Source organism: Arvicanthis niloticus, chromosome 2 (genome assembly GCF_011762505.2).
Source record: "Arvicanthis niloticus isolate mArvNil1 chromosome 2, mArvNil1.pat.X, whole genome shotgun sequence".
NCBI lineage: Eukaryota > Metazoa > Chordata > Mammalia > Rodentia > Muridae > Arvicanthis > Arvicanthis niloticus.
The window spans coordinates 82,284,196-82,294,688 of NC_047659.1; the positions used below are offsets into that span (position 1 = coordinate 82,284,196).

The 10,493-nt window shown below is 38.7% G+C and overlaps 1 protein-coding gene across 1 annotated transcript; it reads right to left on the reverse strand.

Annotated features, from left to right (window-relative positions):
* Positions 1 to 2,298: 2,298 nt before the first annotated feature.
* On the reverse strand, positions 2,299 to 7,663 carry Fibin (fin bud initiation factor homolog). Its single transcript, XM_034496000.2, has one exon. It carries the CDS (start codon positions 7,266 to 7,268, stop codon positions 6,615 to 6,617), a length of 654 nt encoding a protein of 217 aa, XP_034351891.1. The 5' UTR covers positions 7,269 to 7,663; the 3' UTR covers positions 2,299 to 6,614.
* Between the last annotated feature and the right edge of the window lie 2,830 nt (positions 7,664 to 10,493).

Consider the following 10,493-nt stretch of genomic DNA (forward strand, 5'->3'; position numbering starts at 1 on the left):
CTTCTATGTGAGTCGCCATAATGAAGCATAAAGAAAAAGCATCTGGAAGTGGATGGCAAGGCAATTTTCCAACTGCTCTTTCCTACAGTACATCCATTCTCTGTAGCCCAGTGGGGTAGGAATGTGTGTAATGTAAGCCCATGTATGAAAACTTCTCTCATGTATTTGGGCATAAAGATGTCTTTGACTTCTGGGAATCTTCCTTAAAATGAGGAGTTAAAGGCTGTTTCATAGATTGTAACACACAAAATGTTTTAAATGAAGTTAAAATGTTTTCATTTTAACTGAAGAACACAAAGTGACTTCGTAAAACAAGTTTTCTTAGTGATCTATCCATTTCAACATCGTATGAGAATAGTGTCATGTTTGCTTGGTATTATTGCAAATGCTTTTCACAGACAGGCTTATCAAATCCTCACACGAACCTAAAAAGTGTCCACTTAGTGGTGGAGGAATAAAAGGCTTCAAAAGATTTCTTAATTTGCTTAGATTCCCCAGCTGACATGTTGCAGAGATGCAATGTGAACTGTGCCATGACTTCCCATGATTCTAAGGGTGAATGAATCTGTAATGCAAGGTTAGGAGGAACTAGGGAGAAGACCCTGAAAGGAGGGAAGGGGAGAACGAACTGGGATGGGATCAAAGTGACACCTGTTGCTTAGGAAAAATACAATTCAGAGGGAATACAATGCTTATCTTATGCTCTTCTTGATGGAAACTGTCATAGACTCTTATGGAAAATGTCAATGGTTGACTTTGGTCAAGGGCAAAACTTACACTTTCAAAGATTTCTTGGTCTTCAGATGAGAGCTGGGCCAAAATCAAAGCAAGAAATGACACAGGGACACACATTTTTTTTTTTTAAAAAACTGCTTGCAGGATGAGATTTTTACAACTGGAAAATGCAAGACATGCCAACAGCCCTAGGGTAAGGAGACTTCACCTCATTAATCATAGCAGTCAGCTTCCTTTCCATAAACAGGAGAATGTTGACATACAAAATAGCCTTCAGTTTTCAAAGAAATATTTCAAAAAAGGCTGATGGTAAGATACATAAGTCGTCTAAGCAAATGTGAACTGAAGTTCAGATAGTGTTCCCTGCCTGTCCTGAGTCCAAGGCAATGCAACCTTTTAAATTCATGTTGGAATCCCAAGCACCACTGGGACAAGCTCATAGAGTGTCCTTGCCAGTTCCACATATATAAAAGTATGCTATGGTCACACTGTGGGTGTAAACATGCAAGTCCTTGAAGAATGTAAAATTTAATGCAATTGTAAGCATCACAGAGTAACTCCAGGAAAGGCAAGAAATGTACAGTCACCCACTATAAAATCAAACAGACCAAAAAAAAAAAAAAAAAAAAAACCCAACCAAACAAGCAACAAACGAATCATCATCATCATGCAAGCCAGGCCTCCAGCTTCCAAAACAATAAAAAAAACTCTGATAAAAATTGGGTTTGAGTTTTTCTCATTTGCATATATATATATATATATATATATATCCATTCATCCATGGGGTATCAGTTACAGACAGCTTCTTGGCTATGAGTTGAACTCAATGCTCACTCCCTCTTTCCAGTTATGGGACCCTGTCTGGCATGAACTTATGTGGGTCTTGTGAGTGTTTGAAAGTCCTCACTCTGCACATTGATTAGTTTTAGGCCTCTGTGTTAACTCTCATCTAACAAAGCATGAAGTCTTTGTGATGTGGGTTGGCTGAGCCACTGATCTATGGGTATAGCAGTATATTATTAGGAGCCACTTTATTGTTACATTCCATCAACAGAATAATAGCATTAGGGTTTCCCATGGACTATGACTTATCTAGTCTCAGACTCTTGGCCACTATGGCAATGTTAGGAATGGCTTCCATCTCATAATGTGGGTCTTATATATGGTTTTTTAAAAAGTGGTTGGTTACTCCCATAACATTTGGGCTACTATTGACCAGTGTATCATGTAGACAAGTCACTGTGGTAGGTTGTACAGTTTAGCACTGAGAGATATTGATGATTACCTTCCTCCTTTAGTAGTGTAGAGAATACTTTACAGCAGTACAATCACTGATCAATAAGGCTGAAGTTTCATACCTGTGTACAGAGAAAACCTAAGAGATATACAGCATAATGCAAATACTATGTGTGTGGAGAAATGTTGGGGGTAAAAATGATTTTGTCTTCTTTGTGTTTATTATGTCTTTGATCAACTTGAGAATATATGATTTCTCAAAATCAGAAAAAAATAATAAAAGATGAAAGAAAATCATTAACAGCAATAATAAAATCCATGCATCTGTTAAATGTATAGTTATGACAAATCTTTATTTTGTTCACAAAGTTTCATATTTACAGATAATTTTGACTTACATCCTGGTGCATTCTTCATTCCCCTTGTCGTTACACTGTAAATCTTTAAGGATTCTTTTCCTCCTGTATCTATGCAATTTCTATCCTGGTTATCTCACACTGTTGCACAGTTTGATAAGGAACATACCCTTGAACAGTTTCACTTTCGACACAGTATTCCCAAAAGATTAGCCCAATGTCAAAATTACAAAAATAATTTACAGAATTCTGTTCTCTGTTTTGGTGAATTATTCTTACACATTTTTGAATGCTATATAGAACCAAGACTTCTGATACGTCTCATAGTTTTCTATACTGCATTAAAAGATTTATAAAGCATTTTTACCATTTCTATTTTCTACCCAAGCAACATTTTCTATCATGAGGAGTTTAATACTTAGTTTCTGAAAATGTTGCAAAGAAGTTTGGCCACACAATCATGTAAGGTGATTTCATATTGCAGATAGATCTTATGAATGCCTTTATGACATTAAAATAGTTTATAATCTTATTTTTGAAGCTTCTGTCACAAAGTGTTGCGCCTGTTTCCTTAGTGGGCCATAAAAAAGAGTTTAAAAGATAAGGTTAAGCATGTAAGCTGTTGAACATCTTGGCAGTGCACACAAAGTACCCTATGACTTCTAATGGTCATGATTACTTCTATCTGTCTAGCTTGGTAATTGCAGAAGCTAAATACCTGTTTTCTTTCATTATCAGACCCCAGATTCATAAACACCTACACAATGCTTCAAAATAGTATATGAAACTGTTTAAATGGTCAGATTGGGAGCGTGAGACTTGGTGGTATGGGACAATACATCTCACAAAAAAATTATCAATGAGTGAATTGAGATTCGATATATAATGGAGCCTAGCATCATTTGACATCATGTGGCATCAACTATTTGAACTGTTAAGGACAGTGTTTGGAGTAGATGGCTAGATGATCATGTACTTGATCACATATTCAATTACATAATCATCAATGGAAAGCAGTAGCATACTTGATTATATGAAATCACAGTTTTAACTTAAGGAAGTACCTAGGATTTCTGGGCCTCAGTTATAAAATGTTTGATAATAGCTGAAATAGGAACAACCTCAGGTACTGTTTGAAATGCATTACAACTTCTCATACAGTATATAATTTCCTGCTATGGTTTAGATTTGAACTAGCCATCAAAGTCTCACTGGTTAAAGGATTCATCTGTAATGTAAGAGTCATGAGAGGTAGACTGGGGAAGTAATTGGACCTTATGGAGTCTAGCCTTAGATTAAATTTTTGACAGGCTTATCTTGAGGACTCAGAACATGAAGAAAACTTGGAACATGATGAAAACTTTGATGAGGTCTAGTTAAAGGGAAGGGGCCTTAGCAAATGTGATCATGGGGGCTTGATGTTATATACAGTCTCCACGTCCTTCTCTTGCTCTTTCTTTTGGGTTTGTGGCCATCGTGAGGACAGAAGCCTTACTTAACCATCTCCACCCTGCCATTGTTCTACACCTCACCAAGTGCCCAGAAGCAACAGAGCCTGAGGATCATGGGATGATACTTCTGAAAGCTTGATCTAAAGCCTTTCATTTCTCAGTGGTTTTTCTCAGGGTATTTTATCACAGCAATGTAACACAACTAACTTAACTGTTTATCTGCATACAATTCCTCACATCATTTATTGTTACAAAGAAAAGAAATAAATTACTTCTTAGTGATGGCCCTTACTAGCAATCTTGACTTTTCGAAAATGTTAGCTATTTTGTTTTTACTGTGCCTAATAGTAGCTACAACAACAATGAGGTTGCTTTCTGTTTTAAATAACACTTCCAAAAACGTTTGATTCATAGATGGAGTCCAGAGGTTGTGTAATTTCCAAGAATTACCCACAACCTAGTTCAGTACCTGGAACAGAATATGTGGCTGACAAACACTGGCAACAAACAAAACAAACAAAAATATTCTAGGTTGCATGGATATGTTTGTAAGTAGATTTCTCAGGGAAGAGAGTATGTGATTTATCCCTGATTCTCAAACATTTCATTGTCTAAGAAATAAAGCCCAATGCTTTCAGAAAATGTTTATCAGTGTATGAGTAATCAAGTAAAATGTCTAATGACAAAGTAGGTGGGAGGTCTCTGTGAGCCGGGGTCCCTGCCATAAGGTCAGACAGTGCCTAGTGATGTCATCTTCTGGACTGTCTGTCAAGGTCTCTTATCACCACCTCTTTCTCACCTGGAAATTACCATTTTCTGTCTGAGATCATCTCCATAAGACTCAGGGTATCATGGACTGTTTATCTACCCCCTAATGGAATGTTTTGGTTTTGTTTGAATACAGAATATTAGCACTAAAAAGAAGCTTGTCTGAAGTCTGAAGTCTATTCCAGTTTTCAGATCTGTAGCAGACATGCCATGGTGCCTCTTCTTCCTCCCATGGGGATATCTCTAAAGTTGAATAGCACTCATTTGTACCTATGTGATCATTCTTAACATAATCTGGTGGGCAGCCATTACCAATTGATTGAGACTGACATGCAGAAGAAAAACAATTTTCCAGCCTCAGTACACTCCAATATCCTATTACAACTGGCAAAATAAGAAGATTCCATTTGATTTGTCTGTCTGTATGCTGTAGCTGAGTGCTTTGGGGGCAATATTGTCATTTTGAGGCAGGAAACCACGTTACTTTATGTACATGCAAATACCAAATGTTGTATTTGTTCTGATTAAGTTTTTCCTCATTTTTTGCAGAATAAAAAAGGAAGCTTTTTAAAATAACTGTTTACCTTTCCCCTGAAAAAAATGTACACAGCTGATAAATGTTGTTCCTTTCATTATATAGAAGATAGAAAAATAGGCTCTCTGATGAACAGAATGTGAATTCTTACATACTTAGTGTATGGATGCATGTGAAAAGAGAGTATATTTAAGGTGCTGATGAGTATTAGCCCAGGAAAAGATTGAAATAAAATGCATTTTTACATTTTAATTCATTTATTTTAAGAGCACAGAAGTAGTTTTCAAATTGTTTGACATCACTAACACAGAATGTATGTAGTGGTGCCTCTCTAGAATGAATGCACAGAAGGTATGGACCATTTTTTTTACACATTTCCAATGGAGTCTATGAAAAATGGGAGAAATTTAAGATTTTTCCATCAGAAGAGTGGAAATCAAATGTACAGTTCTGGTACAGGTTCTAGATCCCACCCCCACCCCCACCCCCTTATTCGGATGGTGTATGTGAGCAGACAGGGTAAGGTACTCAAAAATATAGCACCCTTTCCCCCTTCTTTCTTTTAAAAATCTCATCCATATCATAAATTCTGGTAAATTGGCTTCAATCCTATCTCCTCTTTCCTTTGCACTGGTCCCTCTTTGAAATATGAGAGTTATGACTGTAAATTAGAAAACAAGCCAGTATTATATGAAAACATTTATTGGCTGAATAATAAAACTTATGTAAGGGGTTTCTAGAGTCAGATCCTCCTTCTTGAAATATAAGTTTACGATAAGCAAAAATAAGCAATACTACCCGAGCCCTAGAAGAAAAAATGTGCTGGCAACTTAAATCATAGACACTTGAGGAGTGTTTAAGCAATCTGTTTCTTTGATGGTGCAATGAAAGACACAGTAAGACTGCATCAAGAGTGGACAACTGCCCCAAAGCTTTCCTATCTTAAATGCTGCATCTTCAACTTACACAAACCCCCAATGGAACCTTGAATATTTTCCTGGTGGTGATTTGCATGCAAATTCCCAATAACACTCTTACAACAAAGCATCAACAACTACGACCATGGTAAATAAATAAGAGCAAAAGTAGAATCAAGTAGCTTTCTTGGCTGGCAGGCATGTGACACACCTGGGACCTTATCTGCAAAACAGGCATCTGAGCCTCCAGAGACCAAAGAGAAGATTGCTGATGCAAAGGAACCATCCACCTCGTCCCCACTAGGTATGTGCAGACAATCATCAGGATGAGGAAGTTCAATCAGTCTTTCCATACAAATGCATCCTTTAGATGGGGACGAAAGAGGTGATCCTGTTAGAGCAATGAAACCCTTTAAGAAATTACCCAGGGATTAGTTTAAAATTGCTTTTTGCACATGAAAAATCCTTAATAATAACATAAATAATGCACAAAACCAAACCAAATTCAGAATAACTAAACTTATTAAAGTTTTCCTTTTGTAAAAAAAAAAAGATGACTTCAGACACATTCTGAAAGTGCAAATTTGGATAAAATAAAGCAGTTACAATGGAAATATTAGCCTGTCTTCTGTCCCCCACCCTCCAGATAGTCACTTTTCAGTCGACCTAAGCGGGTCCCATGGCTCCTGATGGTATGTGCCAGCAGTTCATATTTGTCTCTGAGCCCCACAGAGATGTCCAGTGTCTCCTTCAGCAAGGACCTAGTGTGGACCAGCATCCCCAGGAAGTCCTCATTGAGTCTGCTTTCCTGCCGGCTATCCTGCTCCTGGCCCTGCTTGAACTTGCTTTCCAGCTCAGTGAGGGACTTGTCAGAGTTGGAGTAGGCATCCCCGATCTGGTGGGACTCCCGCCTCAGGTATTTGCCGTAGCTCTCTTCCCCATCCAGGTCATAGGAGATGCTTTTGCTGATGCCCTCCAGGACTCGCCCAGCATCCTCCACCTGGCGGCCCAGTACTGTGAACTCCTCTCGAAGAGTGAGGCTCAATAAGCTACTGGCTTGGCCCCCTTCCCCCTGTGAGCAGCGCCGGCGATCACTCACCCTGAAGAGCAGCTGGCATTTCTCAGGATCATCATTCTCTTCGTAGTCTCCATCAGGCACGAAGTAATGATGCAGAGTCCCATTAGACATTTCTGGGTACAAGGGGCCATCAAAGTAGCCTCGGCACAGGTGGCAGAAGAAAGTCATCCAGATCAACTTCAGGAACACCATTCTGGATATTCGGGAGAAGCGTTTTAGTCCAGGAACAAGGAAAGAAGTCACTCGGGAGTCAGCGGCTTCGGGTGAAGGCGCCCTCCTCAGGCGCAGCGCGCTTGCTGCTCTGTGATCCTGGTTCCTCCACAGGCTTCATGTGGCTCTGCGCAGCAGCGGTGTGCACCAGGCTCCTCAGCGTTTCTAGTCCTCTCTCTACCTGGACCTGATCCTTTGCTTTTCCAGCAGGACAGCCAGACCCACAGAGTGAGGACCTGTTGCTCCAGGCGCTGGCTCTGCGGTCACCTTCGGAGTTCCCTCTGGCTCCAAAGAGATGGAGCTAGTAGCTAAGGGAAACTGTTCTGACACTATTTCAACCCCTGGACTGGGTGGGAATGCAGAGCTTTCTTTCCTCTTGGCTAAAGATATCCTGAGGATTGCAGGACTCTCAAATTACAGCTCATTTCGTCACTTGGAAGCCAGGGAACAAGTTTGGAAAGAAAACTTTCACCAGTTCTCTTATTAAAGGTACAGGGTATCTTTTTGAAGATTGAAAGAGGAGATCCTGTACAATACGACGTAAGTTGAACAGGGATAGTAGAGGATGGTTATATATATACAATCCAACTGCTATCAGCATATTTGGAAAAGAGGTGATTGATTCAGAGAAATGACATTTCAGACATTTAAATACTGGGTGAATATATATATATTTTTACTCATTTTCAAAATGTTATTTTTTAAACACAAAGTTTGAAATATTGGAAATAGTTTTGTTTGGAAATGCTTTCAGGTTTATTGAAAAATCAATCTTTTGAAACAAAATAAATATAGATAACTGATTTTTTATATTCATACTGCATAGTTACTAATAAAAATAAAAGTTTCCAGTTTAATCAGTAAGAGGACAACTGAGACCTCTGTGGAATCTATTAGCTAACGTCCCCGTGAGCTTTACTAAGTCTTTTGTCTAGTATTTGGCTACTGGGGCCTCCTGTCAGACACTTACAAGGCTGGAATATTTATCCACAATTAGAACATTAAGCAAATTGTTACTGTCTCATAGTTAGATTCTATTCAGCCATTAAGGTACAAGGGTTAAAATAAAGTTGAAAAAGTGTACTGTTTTAAAAGAAAATATTTTTATTTTAATTAATTCAAAATAGTAACATTACCACAGCTGGTTTTTAAAAAGCCACTCAAACATCTGTCTAGTTGCCAGTTCTATAACATCTTCATAAACACATACTCAGAACACCATGTTCCATGGCCAGTCCAAAGCAACGAAGCTCCTACTAGTGTTTAAGTTGTGGGTTCATACGCTACACATTCTCTGTCAACGCTTTTCTTTTCTTTTTTTTTTAATACTCATATAACTTGTCTATCACAGCCAAGTTCTTCAGCTTGTACTTCTTGATTGAACAAACCCATTTGTAAGTCTATACTATTTCAGTGCCTCAGGGAAACCTTATAGAGTTTGTCTCTTGGATCGTGGGCATATTTCCCAAACTGTTTTGTATCATAAAAGCAAGGGCCACCAGATGGCTGCTGTGCCTGCTGGGTTTCTTTAGGCTTCTGATATGTGATGCCAATGTTTTGTGGGCTCAGCACTTCCATGGCCACTAAAGTACCAATGATGGAGTAACCCAGTGTATGTCCCACAGGGGAGCTTACAGCCACCCTGGACATAGTACCTGCCATGTGATCTATCGGCTCTGTTTTTGGAAACGACGACAGGTATTTCTGTTCTTCTGAACTCTAGGTGATGGGACTGCTGTTGTCAGCTGAGCTTCAGTGCTGACCTTGGGTGCAGCTCTCCTCTGAAGGATCTGATGGACATCAAGGACTTGTGATTTCAGCTTCCATGTGGTATCCTAAGTGCTGTTCTTGTGTCCTGAAATGTGAAACAGTAAAAAGAACACTGATCCTAAAAACAAACAAACAAAACCTCCAAATTCGTCTTTTTTCCAAAAGACCACTTTAGGTTTTGACTTATGAGTTGAGTCATTTGATAGGCCCTCCATTTATTCGAATATTTATTAAACATTTATTAGTCACCAAGTTCTGTTTCTGGTATTGGGCCTACAACAATGAAGAAAACTAGAAACAAACTACGCCTTTCCTAAAGTTTTCAATCTGGGAAGTGCAGGGGGAATTAAAGTAAAATTAAACAAGCATACGTTGTTGTATATTGAATAATTTCAGGATTGTGAAGAAAAGAAACAGGAAAGAATATGTAAGCAGGAAGGTTCTATTTCCAGAGCTATTCGCTATTTCTGCCTTGAAATGCAACTGAGCCACTCACACTGAGTGTCTACTGTTCTATAAGAGGCTCCCTCTGCACCACAAGGGATAGCTTTCATACAGATGCACACAGCCCTGTTGTCAGACTTGTCTTTACTCCTATTTATTTATTTATTGTATTTACAGGCAATCCAGACTCCTAGAAGACAACGAAAAGCCCAATTGACTATTTTTAATGTGAAATCACACACACAGACTTTTTGTAGCATATTCATGATAGCCTCACTTCTACATTTTTCTCTAGACACTCAACATCTTGAAAGCATAGACCAAAGCAAGGTTTCCATAGTGCTTATTCCAACTAGAAGGCCAAGGCTTGGGCTGGAGAGATGGCTCAGTGGTTAAGAGCACTGGCTGTTCTTCCAGAGGTCCTGAGTTCAGTTCCCAGCAGCTACATGGTGGCTCACAGCCCTGTAAAGAGATCTGGTGCCCTCTTTTGGCCTGCAGATTTACATGCAGGTAGGATGCTGTATACATAATAAATAAATAAATAAATAAATAAATCTTAAAAAAAAAAAAAAAAAGACCAAGGCTCATTTTCATGTTGTCCCCTTGCCCCAGACATCTCCAACTTTTAATTAGAGACTGAACTGTGGGGCTCAAAACACATTGCCTCAGTCCTTTTCCCTGGGACATTCACCAATGACAGTTGATAAATTCAAATAGCTATCTGGCCAAAGAAGAGAACAAGGATTTACTTCAGTTCACTCCACCTTTTGCACAATCTACCCTCCACTTCTGACTTATTAACCAACTCAATTATGCAAAGTTATATTAAGGACTCACTACCAGTTTCCTACTTACACAGGATGTAGGTTTAATTAAACATGCATACAAAAATGTACAATAAAAAATTCAGCCTATCACAAGCTTGCTCTCTAATTAAAGAATTACAGAGTCATGAATAGAAGAGATAAGAATATTTACTTTCTTCACGTAATC

What these genes read in the sequence shown, in the direction of transcription:
- Fibin (XM_034496000.2), bottom strand. Translation starts at nt 7,268, where the DNA reads ATGGTGTTCCTGAAGTTGATCTGGATGACTTTCTTCTGCCACCTGTGC.